The sequence below is a fragment of the Schistocerca serialis genome, chromosome 5, assembly GCF_023864345.2.
Source record: "Schistocerca serialis cubense isolate TAMUIC-IGC-003099 chromosome 5, iqSchSeri2.2, whole genome shotgun sequence".
Lineage (NCBI taxonomy): Eukaryota > Metazoa > Arthropoda > Insecta > Orthoptera > Acrididae > Schistocerca > Schistocerca serialis.
This window is the reverse complement of record NC_064642.1, coordinates 406,145,081-406,161,747: the sequence shown is the minus strand read 5'-3', so window position 1 is coordinate 406,161,747 and position 16,667 is coordinate 406,145,081. Positions and strand designations below refer to the sequence as shown.

At 37.4% G+C, this 16,667-nt stretch overlaps 1 protein-coding gene across 5 annotated transcripts in view; it reads right to left on the bottom strand.

Moving 5' to 3' along the window:
• Nucleotides 1-16,667, bottom strand: part of LOC126480724 (L-lactate dehydrogenase) — a 310,377-nt gene that overhangs the window by 33,322 nt on the left and 260,388 nt on the right. For all 5 annotated transcript variants that reach the window (XM_050103993.1, XM_050103988.1, XM_050103992.1 and 2 more), the window contains exons 2-6: nucleotides 15,818-15,945; nucleotides 15,604-15,721; nucleotides 11,252-11,425; nucleotides 10,635-10,808; nucleotides 5,256-5,373 (exon numbers count right to left, since the gene is read on the bottom strand). In XM_050103993.1, coding sequence (XP_049959950.1) covers nucleotides 5,256-5,373; nucleotides 10,635-10,808; nucleotides 11,252-11,425; nucleotides 15,604-15,721; nucleotides 15,818-15,943 — 710 coding nt within the window. In that variant the 5' untranslated portion in view covers nucleotides 15,944-15,945. The remainder of the gene's footprint in view (nucleotides 1-5,255; nucleotides 5,374-10,634; nucleotides 10,809-11,251; nucleotides 11,426-15,603; nucleotides 15,722-15,817; nucleotides 15,946-16,667) is intronic.

The following is a 16,667-nucleotide window of genomic DNA, read 5'->3' as shown; positions in this document are numbered from 1 at the left end:
CATTTAAAGAGAATGAAACCAAAATCCTATCAACGGAATATAATAATTAGAAACAACAGTTTTAACATTAACAAGAATACCACTGCATTTTTTAGAATTATAACTATCATAGTTAACAACTGATAACACATGTTAATCATTTGCAACTAAGACTCCAATCCATATACTCATGCACATTCATGGAAAAAGCATGAAGGAATGATTCAAATGGAATGGAAATCAGTAGATGTGATGTACATGTATAAATGAATGTTTAAAATTTTAAAAAATTGGTGAGTTATTCAAGAGAGTAAGCTTTACAAATTGAGTAAGTCAATAACAAATTGCTCCACCTCTGGTTCTTATGCAAATGGTTATTTGGTTTGGCATTGACTGATAAGAGTTATTATATGTCCTCCTGAGGGTATTGTGCCAGATTCTGTCTAATTGGCACATTATATCTTCAAAATCCTGAGTTGATTGGAAGGTTCTGTCCATAATGCTCTGAACATTGTTGATTTAAGAGAGATCTGGCGACCTTACTGGCCAAGGTAGGGTATGGCAAGCAATAATACAACCAATAAAAACTCTAACCATGTACAGGTAGGAATTTTCTTGCCAATATGTAACCCCAGGATGGCTTACCATGAAGGGCAACAAAATGGGGTGTAGAATATTACTGGTTTACTGCTGTGCTGTAAAAGTGCCATTGTTGACAACCAAACACATCCTGCTATAAAAGAAATGGCACCTCAGACCATCATTCCCGGCTCTCAGTATGCATGCATGGCAGGCAACAGTCAGATTGGTATCCCCCAGCTACCTGGGTCATCTCCAGAGGTGCCTTTGGCCTGTAATCTTGTTGACTGAAGTAGAATTGTCTTCACTTACACGTCCTGTTTCAAACTGAGCCCCCATAACCAGTGAAGACATGTCCAGATATTCCCTGGACTGCAGTGAGATACCAGCCTGACTGTCACCTGCTGTATATTCTGACATCCAAGAGTGATGGTCTGGGCTGCCACTTCATTTCATTTCACAGCAGGACCCCTTTGGTTGTCACCTGTGCCACCCATGCAACGCGCGAGTGTATACCTGTCCTTTTTTCCCCCTAAGGTAAGTCTTTCCGCTCCTGGGATTGGAATGACTCCTTACCCTCTCCCTTAAAACTCACATCCTTTCGTCTTTCCCTCTCCTTCCCTCTTTCCTGATGAAGCAACTGTTTGTTGCGAAAGCTTGAATTTTGTGTGAGATATATATATATGTGTGTGTTTGTGTGTCTGTCGACGTGCCAGCGCTTTCATTTGGTGGGTCACATCATCTTTGGTTTTGGAGATATATATATATATAGCGCTGGCACGTCGACAGACACACAAACAAACACAAACACACACACAAAATACTAGCCCTCGCAACCAACGGTTGCCTCGTCAGGAAAGAGGGATTTACTCCTTCCCTCTTTCCTGACGAGGCAACTGTTGGTTGCGAGGGCTAGTATTTTGTGTGTGTGTGTGTGTGTGTGTGTGTGTGTGTGTGTGTGTGTGTGTGTGTGTTTGTGTGTTAACGTAATTGAATCCTTCTTTTGACTACCAGATTGACGACCTGATGTAACTGAAAACTTTAGAGAAAATCTGAGTTTGCTTGTACTTATGTTCACCTATCATATTGTAATCATTGGAGGAGGCTTTAATCACCCATCAATTAATTGGAAAAATTAGAGTTTTGTGAGTGGTGAACTTGAAAAACATCCTGTGCAACAGTACTAAATGTCTTCTCTGACAACTACCTAAAACAGATTATTCAAAACCCCACTCATGATGGAAATATTTGAGATATAATGGCAACAAATAGACATGATGTCTTTGAGAGTGTCAACATTGAAACAGGTATCAATGACCATGAGATAGTTGTGGCACCAGTGATAAATGAAATACAAAGGGCAACTGAAAGAAATACACAGATTTTTAATTTTCTGGGCCTACTGTGTAATAAATACCTTTCAAGGACATAATATTTGTATAGCCAGTTAAGAATATTAGTTTTACTTGAACTATAGACCTATTTCAGCTATACAGCCATCATTATGTGATGTTTTCAAGTCCTGACTTCCAGGCAATATCGTTGTTCTGTTGCCTGTTGCTGTCTATTTGTTTACTGATTATGTTTTTCATTGTTGTTCTGTTAGTAATCAGTTGAGTGTTGTGTTCTGATATTTATTAGTAATGGTCAGAAATAAAACATACTTTCCAGCAGAAAGTTTGTGACAGCAATTACATCACATGATCAGCAATATTGTATGTACATCTAATTTGACATAGTTGCTGTCATGAAATTTCAACTGGAAATTAAGTTTATTTCTGACTATTTCTAATGAACTGTCACAATGTAACAACTGGTTAATACTAGAATAATGATAAAAAAATATGACCAGTACATTAAGACAGCAACAGAGATAACAAAATCGCTTATTATCTGTCACTAAATGTCAACTACAGACTAAGATTTATTTCTGGGCAATTTCTGACCACTACTAAAAGAAAAGTCAGAACATACCAGAAAACTAATAATTATTGCTACATTAACATAAAATATAATCAGTAACAAATAGACAGCAACAGAAACAATGATACTGCATGGGAGTCAGGACTTGAAAAAATAACCTGGTGATGGCTGTATAGCTCCAATAGGCTTATAGTTCAAACAAATAAAATATTCACAGCAGTGTAACTGGTTACATAAGTATAATATGCCCTTGAAAACACAATGGTACATATGATCAGTAAACCATATAAAAAAAGCATTAGTGTCATATCTCAATGACAAACTTTAAACTTTCAACACAGGGTAGGAGCATGTAGACGAGGTGAACAGATTCCCTTGCACTGGTTATGTATGTACCCTGAAGAACAGTTCACAATGAGAGGGACCCTCATGGTGTACAGTAACTGTAAAAAACTTCTAAAGACACAGAGACAACTGTGTTATAGGTGTAAAAAACCAAAAGAAATTCTGGTCATTTGTTAATGTTGTTTGTGGCAGCAAAGTTAGTGTCCAGTCACTTGCAGATGAGACAGGACCTGAAACTGAGGGTTGCAAAGCAGAAGCAGAAGCAGAAATGCTTAACTCCATTTTCAAAAGTTCCTTTAGAAAGGAAAACCCAGGAGACTGCCACAATTTAGTTCTCATACCACTGAAAAGATGAGTGAAATAGTTATTAGTGTCAGTGCATTGAGAAACAGACAAAATTGTTAAAACTGAACAAAGCTCTAGACCTAAAGGAATCCTCAGCAGCTCCTATGTTGAATTTGCAGCCAAGTTAGCCCTTCTTTTAATTATTATCTGACACAGATCTGTTGAACAAAAAATTATGTCCAGTAGTTGGAAGAAAGCACAGGTCACACCCGTTTAACAAGAAGGGTGGTATACGTGATCCACAAAACTACATCCAATATCCTTGATATCAATTTACTGTAGATGCTTAGAACATATCCTGAGCTCAAATATAACAAGGAATCTCTAACAGAATGACCACCTCAATGCCAACAAGTATGGATTCTGAAAACATCCATCACGTGAAACCCAACTCTACTATTTTCTCACATGGCATAGTGAAAGCTATGGATCAAGGCAGTCGGATAGATGCAATATTTCCTGATTTCCAAAAAGCATTTGAGTTAGTGCTACATTTACACTTATTATCAAAATTACTGTCATGCGGAGTATCAAGAGAAATTTGTGATTGGTTTGAGATTTTTTTGATCAGGAAGATGCAGCCACTTATCATGGAAGGAGATCAATCAGCAGATGTAGAAGTAACTTCAGGTGTGTTGGGGCCATTGCTGTTCATGTTTTATATTAATGTCATGCAGATGATATCAATAGTAATCTCAGCCTTTTCGTAGATGATTTAGTCATTTGCAATGAAGTACTGTCTGAAAGAAGCTGTGTAAACATTCAGACAAATCTTGACAAGACATCAAAGGGGTGCAAAGATTGGCAACTTGCTGTAAATATTCAGAAATGTAAAACTGAGCACTTCAAAAATCAGAACAGAAACATAGTATCATATGACTGTAGTATTAGTAAGGCACAGCTGGAATCAGTGACCTCTTACTTACCTGGATGTAAAGCGTCATAGGGAGTGAAAAGGAATGAGCATGTAGACTCAGTCATGAGTAAAACAGGTGGTAGATTCAGTTTATTGGTAGAATACTGGGAAAATGCAATCAGTCTGCAAAGGAGACTGCCTACAAATCACTCATGCAACCCATCCCAGAATGTTACTTTAGTTTTGGGACAGTTACCAAATAGGACTGACGGGGGATATTGAAAGTAATAGATAATGGTAGCACAAATGGTCGCAGGTTTGTTTGATCCATGGGAAAGAGTTACAAAGATGCTCAAGAAACTGAACTTGTAGACTTTTTAAGAAAGCCTTCAACTATCCTGAGAAAGCCTAGTTATGAAATTTCAAGAACTGGTTTTATATGACGACTCTTGGAATATGCTACAAACCCTATGTATCACTCATATGGATTGTGAGGACAAAATTAGATTAACAACAGAATGCACAGAGGCATTTAAAACATCATTCTTCCCGTGCTCAATATGTGAATGAAACAGGAAAAAGCATTAATAAGTGGTACAGTGGGACACAACCTCTGCCATGCACTTCACAGTGACTTGCAGCATAGCTGTAGATGTAGATGTAGGAAGTATTATCAACAATGTCCCTCCAAAATATAGTTTTTTTCACCTGCCCTCTGTTCATTAAAATCTAACATTGTGTGTGTTTTCTTACTGTAAAATATGCTTCGGTAGACTGCATCAGCAACACTAATGCTATCAATTTCAGTGCAGAAACACATTGTTAACAGTTGTTAATGAGCACACAAAATATTTCTGAGTATTGGAAAGAGAACTTCATATGAAACTCAAAACAGCCAGTCTCAGGTATATACAGAAAACCTATTTACCAACACTTAGGCAGCACGTCTTTTTGCAACACCGCCAATGTAATCCCAATAAACCTCTCTCTGCTAAATTGCAGTAAAAACAGTTAAAGAACATATTACAAACATTAATGACCACTGAGTGCACAATTTTGTAAGCTAGTAATCCCAATAATCACTACAGCTTCATTATTTATGTTTTTTGCAAAAGGCAGCAACACAGAGCTTTTAACTACAGTGTTTTGTAATAATACAAGTTCTCTGTAGTGAAACTGTCAGTAAGTTATAGGTACTGCACAGGACCAGATTTCACAGCAGACTTACCTCTGAACTACTTGTTGGTGAAGTTGTTCCCAGTTTTCTTTATCAGCTACAGTCCCCACATTTGGATTTAAATCTCGCAACCTTACACCTGCCACATTTACACCGGACCAGACAGGCACTAAAAAATGATAAGGAGTTTAGTTAGTGTTAAGCACATCTACAGTAATTTTCCAAGTATTGCAAGTAAGGGAGAGAGAGAGAGAGAGAGAGAGAGAGAGAGAGAGAGAGAGAGAGAGAGAGAGAGAGAACATGGTATTATGACAGCTCTGAATCTCATGTCACTTAGCTAATAATCAGCTGTAAATATTTTCAGTTTTATCACACATCATATAAGATTATTGTGTGGTCCTGTGTTTCAAGAATGGCTCTGAGCACTATGGGACTTAACTGCTGAGGTCATCAGTCCCCTAGAACTTAGAACTACTTAAATCTAACTAACCTAAGGACATTACACACATCCATGCCCGAGACAGGATTCGAACCTGCAACCATAGCGGTCGCGCAGTTCCAGCCTGTAGCGCCTAGAACCACTTGGCCACTCTGGCCGGTAGTCTTGGATTTAATTCAGAATTTATAAAATAGTAATTTCTCAGCTCCATTCGCTTTCTGTCCCACATTTACTGCTGCATGTGTTTCAGCAGTATGGTGCCTTTATGAGGAGCCTAAATGTTACTTATACATATATTTCTAACTGACAACGAACATGAAATGATGGCAGCATGCTGCTGATATCCTTTGTGACAATAAAAATTGAACCAAAAAAAGTGACTAAAGCTGAGAAATTGTTATTCTGTAAGTTATGTAATATGGTCTCAATCCTCAATGAATTTCATTCAATATTGACAACTTTAAATTTCATCAGACAGTTTAACAGGATCATGCAAATCAATCTGAGAATCTGTGGAAGCCTTACTGTTGACACTATCATACAGTACATGACAAAGGCAGGGAAGCACCCGAAAGAGGAGATGGAAACAAAATGAAGCTTCATGGGTTGAGAGGGTATGTGATGTTATCAGCAATTATAAAATCAAGTCAAATTTATAAAGAATTTGGCAGTAAGAGCTCACTTATCACTATGCTGTTGCACCCTTTCTGGCCTGAATGGAATCACTGATTTGACTGGAGAGGGTCACATGAAGCCATCGAATTGTCTCCTGAGGCAAGCTGTTCTACAACTGTTGGAACTGGTCCTGGTTATTGGAACTGGGAAAGGGTTGACATTCAAGCTAGTCCCACATAAATTCTTTCAGGGACAGAACTTGTGATCCCTCTGGCCTTAGGAGTTGTGCAACATCATGCAGGCATTTACAGACAAACATGCCAGTTGTGGAAGAACACTGTCCTATTGGATAATAGCACCAGGTACTGTTGTGTGTGAGGCTACACAAGGATGCAGAAAATCCGTGATATATCATTGTACTGTCAGAATTCCCTCAATCTCTACTAGCAAAGTCCTGAATGTCACACGCTGTGGCTCTTCACATTGTGATGCCAGGAATAACACTATGTGGCTCTCCAAAACAATTTAAGAATGGAACCTCTTTCCAGATTACTATCATCAACAACAGTCATCCAGGGCAGTGCAGAAGCACAGTTAATAGCTGAAGACAATGCTATGCTGTTTATCAGCAGTTCCTGCTTCTCAGTCTCAGAACCACTCAAAACATAGCTGTGTGTGTTGTGGTGTTAACAATGGCCTACACATGGGATGATAATTCCCAGTTCGACTGCTCTTAGTACAGAATGAAACGATGCTGCAGCAAGTCAATTACTGTTAAATTTCAGACAGATATGAAGGGGATTACTATGTACTTGGTGCACAATATTCCAAACTGCCCTCATGGTGGGCAGACATGGTCAACAAGGAGACTCGACATCAAGTATATCTGACCTCATGTTCCCATGCAGTCCAATATCAGACCACTGTCATATTTGAATGGCCCACAAACCTGGCTACTGCAGGATTAAACTAGCTGCCCAAATAGAGAACCATAATGAGGCTCCTAGCAAAATCTGTCATGCAGTGATAACACCATCTCATATGAGTGTGTGGCATTTCTGTGTCCTTTACAGTTATCACTCAACATCTGATGCGGTGCACATCCCTTCCAGGCCAGGTGGCAACCCTAAACACCAAAAACACTAATGCACTATGGTGGCCTTTTTTTTGTTTTTGTCAGGCAGTGTAGACACTACTGATCTAGACACCTGGCATCATCTATGGATCATTTCCTCCCTCCAGCAAAATTACAATAGCTTATATTAATTGAAAATTACAACCACCATTTACAAGTTGTTATTAAAATAATACAATGATTGACAATTTTCAGCAGTAATAGAAATAATGGAAGTCATTAAGTTACTTTGTTACACTTTTGGACAGTGTCCTTATCCAAAACTAATAAAAAGCAGTGATTTACAAATTCTCTTTCCTCTCCCTGTCCCCTCTCAACACCCTAATAGCAAAGAGGCTCACATTCTGTAAATTCAGATGAATAAATACGACCTGCTGATACAAATGGTCACACACTAAATGAAACATTTTCATGTAAAATTCCTTACTCTATTTCTGGATAACAATCTAGAAGTAGTCATGCAGAGAAAACTAACTGAAAAACACATTTTGCTACCTCCCCCTTTATTTCAGAGAAGCAGGTGTCTTGTGGTGACTTAAAGAGAAGGGTGCTAGAGCTTATCATGGATACTTTCCCAATAAGTTATCTCATGGAATGAGCTTGCAGGGCAACACACCAAACATATATGAAGTATTTATATGGTAGAAGCAAAGAGAATACTATATACCACAGTTACGTATGCAACTTTCAGATGTATCTAGAAAGCTCTTAATGCTTACACTCAGTCCCTAGAATGTTTACTCATTAAGGGTGTTTGTTGTCAATAATGTAGAGTTTCACAAAACTGGTCCACTGATTCTCAAGACAAGAAGACATTTCCCTGTGCACAGCTGACAATGAGGTTCTGCCTCCTGATACAAAGGTCTCTTAGAAGCTATGAACAGTTGCAAATAAAAATTGTATGTATTCCAAAACTGGCAATGACTAAACAGCAGTAGGCCTACTACTAATAATTTTACTGTGAACAGGTCTCTGTTCTAACAGCAGTCATTAACAAAGTCATGCTAGTGTTACTGAAGCTGTTACCCAGTATAACATACAATGCAACAACAATTTCAGATGTACTACCTGCTTGTATTATGTTTTGTGCAGCCTATGTAAGCACAATTGGAATACAGCAGATCTGTGGTAGTTAACTGCCAATATAACTTACAGAGAGAATTTCCGACAGTTAAAACCCCCTCTTAAAGCCCACTTTTATTGATTAAACATATCAAAGTTTTTCCTTCATGATAGTATCTGCACATCAATGAACACATCAATGAATAAGTGTTATGTCTCATCTACTCTCTAAGGTAATGGAAGTAAATAAGGTGGCAGATTTCCAGTTATTGGGAGGACACTGGGAAAAGACAGCCAGTTTACATTTGTGTGAGACATCTTAGAGTAGTGATTAAGTGTATGGGGTACATAACAAATAAGCAAACAGGAAATGTTTAATGTATACATAGAAGAACAGCATGAATGGCCACAGTTTCATTTGAGCCATGGGATGGTGTCAAGGAGACACTGAAAAACCTGAATTTGCAGATTCTTCACACCAACAATCACGTGAATGCCTACATACAAAGTTTCAGGAACCAGTGTATGAAATGAAGAATCAAGGCATATATTAAAATCTTCTATGCTTCACTGCTGTAGATACCACAGTGACAAGACCACACTAATTACACTGCATACAGATACATCCAAGCAATCATTCTTCACGCACTCTACTCTTGAATAGAATGAAAAGATGATCTAATAAATGGTACAATGAGAATTACCCTCTGCCATCCATTCACAGTGGTTGGCAAGGAATAGATGCAGATGTAGACATAACATTCACTAACTTGATCAATTCACAACCAAACTGTCATCTTCCGAGCTAGATTCAGGATACACTAAACATCAGCCTGTGACTACAACATACATTCCTTGAAATAATATACACTGACTGCAAAGGAAAGCTACACTACAAAGCAACTATTCCAAATTAGGGAACCTTCTGGAGATTTTCATATGTAACAGGTATTAAATGAGAAAACTTTCTTTCCATTCAGGACTAATGTCCATTATCTAAATAAGTACAAGATGTAACACTCAGGACATGAATACATTGTTGTATTTGTTTTGGCACAGAAATAAATAGCTTCTGAATATCCTCCTCAGGAATTTCTTGTCATGCCCAAAACACACATGTTATCTGTGATTTATTTATCTAATAACACACATATGCTAATCATTTGACTGGTGTACGGGAGACACATCAAAATATGGTTAATATAACCTCACTGATACAAAGCTATCATTAATAAGATGGAATTGTATTTCAATATTAATGCAATTTTTTTGTGAAAAGGTACCTTTACATATTCTCATAACAATTCACTTCATAAAGATTGCTGGCTAGAGGCACATATGAAATTCTTCACTTTAAGGTGTAGTTTGTGATTATATTTCTACATTTCAATTTTAAATTGCTTTAATTTCTGCATTTTTCCACTATTTACTATACTGTCTTTGACCCAATACTACTACTTCCCTGTGAAGGCAAAGAATGTCCTTTCACTCATTCTTCAGTTTGTTTAGATGAAGGTAACCCATCTTATGAACACTACACTTCATGATAATTTTATCTGACTAAACTACTACTTTATTCTTTGTAAATAATGATGAAATTTTAGGAATTTACTTCTTAAGTCTACAATCCTTTTGTCCAACTTAACTTCTTCCATGGTCATCAGTCTTTTCCATACTTTATTTTGGCGAAATTCTCCCTGTTCCTCCAACTACACTTCTCAATTAAGTGATATTTAACATTTGACTGTTAACATGCAGGTGCCTTAAAAGAGATATAGTGGGAGACATCTCTAGAATGAAGAAAAATTAAAGTACCAATGTTGTGTCATACAGCAGCAAGTGAAAGACAAGTGAACAAGAGAATAATGGTGAACAGGTAATCACTAATTCTACCTGTAAGCTAATATCAGACCTTTCAATCTGGGGAGCCTAACATTTATATTCTGAGACAATATTACATTAATCAATAAAGCCGTTCATATACTGTGACTTCTAATTTCCATAACTGAGCTTAAAATAAACCTACTCGTTAGTAGCTGTATATTAAAATTTGATTTTAATAACTGCTCTGTGCCAAAATTATTTGAACAGTTAATTACAGACAAACGTTATTAATACCAGAATAAATTTTAACTGTTTGATATGTACAAATGTATATAATGCAGACAAGTGCACGTACCACTGGTGTCACCATGCTCTCCAATTATCCACCCATGACAGCTGGCAGGAGCAACATTTAATCTCTGTGACATCAAGAATCGGAAACGAGATGAATCCAAATTGGTGCCAGATCCAATCACACGATTCTTTGGAAGGCCACTCAGTTTCCAAGCAACATATGTTAGGATATCAACTGCAAAATAATTTAAATTGAATTACACAATGAAATGCTACTTTTAGCTATATTTATAGGTCTGAAGTCTCTGTGAAGGAAACACATTTCTTGTTCAATAAATACTAATGTGAAATGCTAGAGAAAATTACTGACACTATCACTTTCCAGGCAAAAGAACCAACAAAATATGCCAGAGTCTGGCAGATAGTGCTGTGAAGTGAGGTTCAGCAGCTCAGTTTGGGAAACAAAATGAATATGTGACACTCAATCCATGCTGGCTATGAACTTTATCTTCTGGCACTTCTACATCATAACACATTACCAGTGTTAAGTAGTATATGATAACTGTAGAAAATGGGTCAAATACAAAATGAAAGTTTTTTTTTACAAAATAAATCACCTACAATTAAAACAGGAAAAAAACAGGACACTCAAGTATTAATTTGTCCATGGCAACTAACCTGGATTACTAACAACAAGCAAAATGGTATTTGGACTGTGCTTCACCAAGTTTGGAATGATTCCTTTGAAAATATCTGTGTTACGTTGAACCAAGTCCAACCGTGATTCTCCTTCTTTCTGTCGAGCCCCAGCAGTAACAATGCACAATCTTGACCCTGCTGTTACAGCATAATCTGCAAAGACACAGAAGTGTAAACATAACAGTAATCAGGGGCTAATTTGATCATCTTACCACTTACATTATATCTACATAGTAAAGGGTAACATTCCACGCGGGAAAAATATATTTAAAAACAAAGATGATGTGACTTACCATACGAAAGCGCTGGCAGGTCGATAGAAACACAAACAGACACATACATACACAAAAAATTCAAGCTTTCGCAACAAACTGTTGCCTCATCAGGAAAGAGGGAAGGAGAGGGAAAGACGAAAGGAAAGGAAGTGGGTGTTAAGGGAGAGGGTAAGGAGTCATTCCAATCCCGGGAGTGGAAAGACTTACCTTAGGGGGAAAAAAGGACGGGTATACACTCGCACGCACACACACACATCCATCCACACATATACAGACACAAGCAGACATATGTATATGTGTGGATGGATGTGTGTGTGCGCGCGAGCGCGCGCGCGAGTGTATACCCGTCCTTTTTTCCCCCTAAGGTAAGTCTTTCCGCTCCCGGGATTGGAATGACTCCTTACCCTCTCCCTTAAAACCCACTTCCTTTCGTCTTTCCCCTCTCCTTCCCTCTTTCCTGATGAGGCAACAGTTTGTTGCGAAAGCTTGAATTTTTTGTGTATGTTTGTGTGTCTATCGACCTGCCAGCACTTTCGTTCGGTAAGTCACCTCGTCTTTGTTCAGAACAAAGATATATTGATTGAGAAGTGAGAGAATGGCATTGTATGCTTATTAAGATGATCATTTTTTACTAAACAAACATAGTTTTGCCTTGTTTAACCAATTTTTTATTATGGTTATTGCACAACTTAGATTTCATGTTACAAGCCCAATTTCAAGCATGTTATTGATTCCAAAGATGGTAAAGCAAAGATAAACATAATGATAAGGTAAAGATAAACACCTCAACTTCTTAATGTATTGATCCTTGGCTTAATGTAAAATTACTCAATGACCATTTTTTTTTACCAATTACATATAGTATTACACGACTCAGCAATTACACTAACATGATTAAACATACCTAATAATAAAGTTATGCATCAGCTTAGAACTTTTTGTTGGCTCAGAGATTGAGGTCCAAAGTTTTACTTCTATCTGGAATTGTGATATCATCTAAAAGAGGTGAATAATTGAATTGGGTTTGTGCATTTAATAATAGATGTGGAGACAAACATCTGATTTTTTTAAATTTCTACAATTTCTAACTGGCTACAGTTTGCTGCCTTTGCCTCTATGTGTAAGACTTCTACATCTATTATGTATTTGTTGTTTTTGTTAAGGCGATGTTCTGAAAAGGCTGAATCAGGCTTTCTCAGCCTCCAGCTTCTATGTTGATCTTCCTGGCATGTGATCTTATGAACCTCATTTGTTGTAATGGCTGGTTGTTTATCTTATGCATTGAACAAGAAACTACCTATTGTCTGAGGGACATAGACAAGAATGGAGAAGCACTGTGCCTTGAAAATGTTACTTATTCTTTTTGACATTTTTCCTATATGAAGTAATCTGCACCATTTGTCTTTGTTGTTCTTGGGGACAATAGAGACTTTCTTTGCTTCTTCCTCTTTTTACCTGGAATTTTGTCAATGGTGTTCGGATCAAATTCATTATTTGTGGCTATTTTTTTTTCTTTCGTATAATGTACCTAGTGAGTCTTTCTGGGACATGGGGACAGAATGGAAACAGTGGAACATGGGGTGGAATACTGCATGCTTATACACTGCAGGATGTTGGGACAAAATCGGAATGAATGTGCCAGTGAATGAATCTTTTGATAAATTTTAAATTTATGGTTTCTGTCTTCTATCTGTAAGCTAATGTCCAGGAAATTTGCACTGTGTCACCCTAACTCCATGCTGAACTTTATATTAGTGTGCCACTGTTTCATATTATCCACAAATTTGTGGAATTGTCTATTGGAACCTTTCCACAAACAAGGAATATCATCACCATACCTGTACCAATATATCACATGTTTTGCCAATGGCTCTCTATTACAAAAATCAGTCTCCCACTTGTCCATGGACATTCCTGCTAGTGAGGAGGATAGAGGTGAGCCCTTTGCCAGACCATCTGCTTGCTTATAATAGCTCTGTTGAAAACAGAAATAATTTTGACTTAAACAACATTCCACTGTACTAAGAATGCTCAGCTCTTCTTCTGGATTAATGTTGGTGAATACAATGATTGTGATACAATATCTACACAGTCTTTCACTGGAATACTTGTGAACAAACTATGCAAAATTAGTCTCTTTTGATGTCCAAAGCTGGGTAACAAGTATTCCTGTGAAAGCTGTGTAGATATTGTGTCATAATCATTGTATTCACACAACATTCATTCAGAAGAACAGTTGAGCATTCTTAGTACAATGGAATGTTGTTTAAATGAAAATTATTTCTGTTTTCAACAGAGCTATTATAAGCAAGTGGATGGTCTGGCAATGGGGCCACCCTTATCCAACTTCTAGCTGAAATGTTTATGGACAAGTTTGAGACTGTAACTTCCTGACAGATTAAAACTGTGTGCCGGACCAAGACTCGAACTCAGGACCTTTGCCTTTCGCGGGCAAGTGCTCTACCAACTGAGCTACCCAAGCACGACTCACGATCCGCCCTCACAGCTTCAATTCTGCCAGTACCAGTCCAGCACACAGTTTTAATCCATCAGGAAGTTTCACATCAGTGCACACACTACTGCAGAATGAAAATCTCATTCAAGTGGGAGACTGATTTTCTTAACAGGGAACCATTGGCAAAACATTTGGTGTAATGGTACAGATATGATTATGATATTCTTTGTATGTGGAAAGATTCCAATAGACAGCTCCAAAGATTTGTGGAAAATATGAAACAGTGAGTCACTAATATAAAGGTCAGCATGGAGTTAGAGAGACCCAGCATAAATTTCTTGGACATTAGTTTACAGATAGAATACAGCAACATAAAAATTATCAAAAAGATTCATTCACTGACACATTCATCCCTGTTTCCTCCCAACATCCAACAGCATATGAACATGCAGCATTCCACCACATGATCCTCAGTCTCCTTTCTATTCCCATGTCCCAAGAAGACTGATCAGCAACTTTATACAATAAAAACAATAGCCACAAATAATGAATTTGGCCCCAAAGTCATTGACAAAATTCTAATTAATAAGAGGAAAAAGCAAACCAGGTCCCTACTGTCCACAATGAAAAACACAGACAAATGGGGAAAAGAAATGGTGCAGATTATCTTTCATAGGGAAAAATGTCAAAAAGGATAAGTAATATTTTCAAGGCAAAGATTCTCTCTGTGCTCATTTACGTCCCTCAGACAATAGGTAGTTTCTTGTTCAATGCAAAAGACAAACAAACTGACCTCACAAAAGTGATGTTTATAAGATCATATGCTGGGAGTGTCATTCTTGCTACATGGGACAGATGGAGGTCAACATGTATCAGGTTTAAAGAACGTCATAGAAGCTGATGGCTGAAGAAGCTTGATTCAACCTTTACAGAACATTGCCTTAACAAAAACCGCAAATATGTAATAGATGTAGAAGTCTCACACTTAGAAGAAAAGGTGGCAAAACTTGGCAAAGAGACAGTCTAAAAATTAAAAAAAAAAAAAATTGTGTGTATATCCCAACACCTATTATTAAATGAGCAAACCCAATTCAATTATTCACCTCTTTTACAGGACATCACAACTTCTAGATAAAAGTAAAACTTTGGGCTCAATCCATGAGTACAAGGAAACTTCTAGGGTGATGCATAACTTTATCTCTAGGTATGTTTAGTCGTATTAGTGTAATTGCTGAATTGCCTAATTCCATACATAATTTTTTTTTTAAATGGACATTGAAGAAATTTCATATTAAGCCAAGGATCAATAAATTAAGAAGTTGAGATCTTTATCTTTGCCTTATCATATTTGGAATCAGTAACATACTTGAAAATGGGCTTGTAACCTGGGTCGTGCAGCAAGCATAATAAAATTTGTTAAATGAGGCAAAGAACAGTGTTTGGTTAGTTGAGCAACACTGTTTCATCGACAACCCACAGTTGATTCAATTAAAGTGGTAAACTTCATTTAAGTAATTTCCTTATGGCATACACAGCACACAATTTCAGAAACTGAAAAACTACAGAACTATCAAACTACACTTTAAAATATTAAAAAATACCTGTGCCAGCCACAATCTTTCCTGTCTTCATGAAAGTAAGACCGTGCTGCAAATCCATCATTTCACCTTTCAGTTTGTCAGCAACAACATCAACCAGTGCTATTTCACTTGCAACATGCTAAAAATGAAGACAAAATTACGCCAAATGAAACACCAAAACTTCGCAGAATTCAGTTATGAAGTCTCAAGTCATTTCTGCTAATGTTTGGATTACCTGAGTCAGTATACTGAAGGCACATGCCATTCCAACCTGACCAACCCCCACAACTGTGACCTTGTTGCCGGATGTTCCCTGTGGCTCCGCCACTTCGCTCAACAGAGCACTTGCAATTTCAGCCATTCCTGTAAAAAAAATTAGTTTATAAATAAACTGACTGAAATGACTGTACATTATATCAAATGTGTTTGTCTCTGTGTATTATTATCCTTAGAGAAGGAACAAATGAAACATTACATACTTGGATTGTGACAGTAAAATAAGAAGAATAACTCCCAGAATTCTCTCTACTAGCAAACTACTCACTACTACATGTGTGTGGGGGGGAGGGGGGAATGTGCACAAATTTTTCCTCTTCTTTTTAGGCAGGAGGATTGAGAGAGGAGAGTGATTACTTCATTAACCAAGGACTTCCAAAAGATCAGTTGAAAACTTGGAAGACTTTTTACCTTAAGTCTGTCCACTTGTGAGGGCTAAATGTGATACTTAATTGAGTAAATGGGAAGATTACAAAAATTATATACTTCTTACTGGAAAACTAAATACTGCTGAAAATGCAAGGACATGACCAAAAATAGTGTTTTGTCTGTTCCATCCAAGTGTATCCCAGAAAGAACAACAGGTATGTGGAGTTCCCATGCAAATATACTTAAATGATGGTGAACAGAATAGGAAGACATGTGAAAAATTGTCAGGTCCCCTAACTTACTGTTTAGGAAGAATTTCCTACAAATAGAAAAGTATTATAAGTCACAGCAACAATAGTTCTGTCACAGATGGATAGGTTAGTAAGACTCTGCTTAGCTGAAGAACAACTGAGATGATGATGTACAAATGAACCACCGAA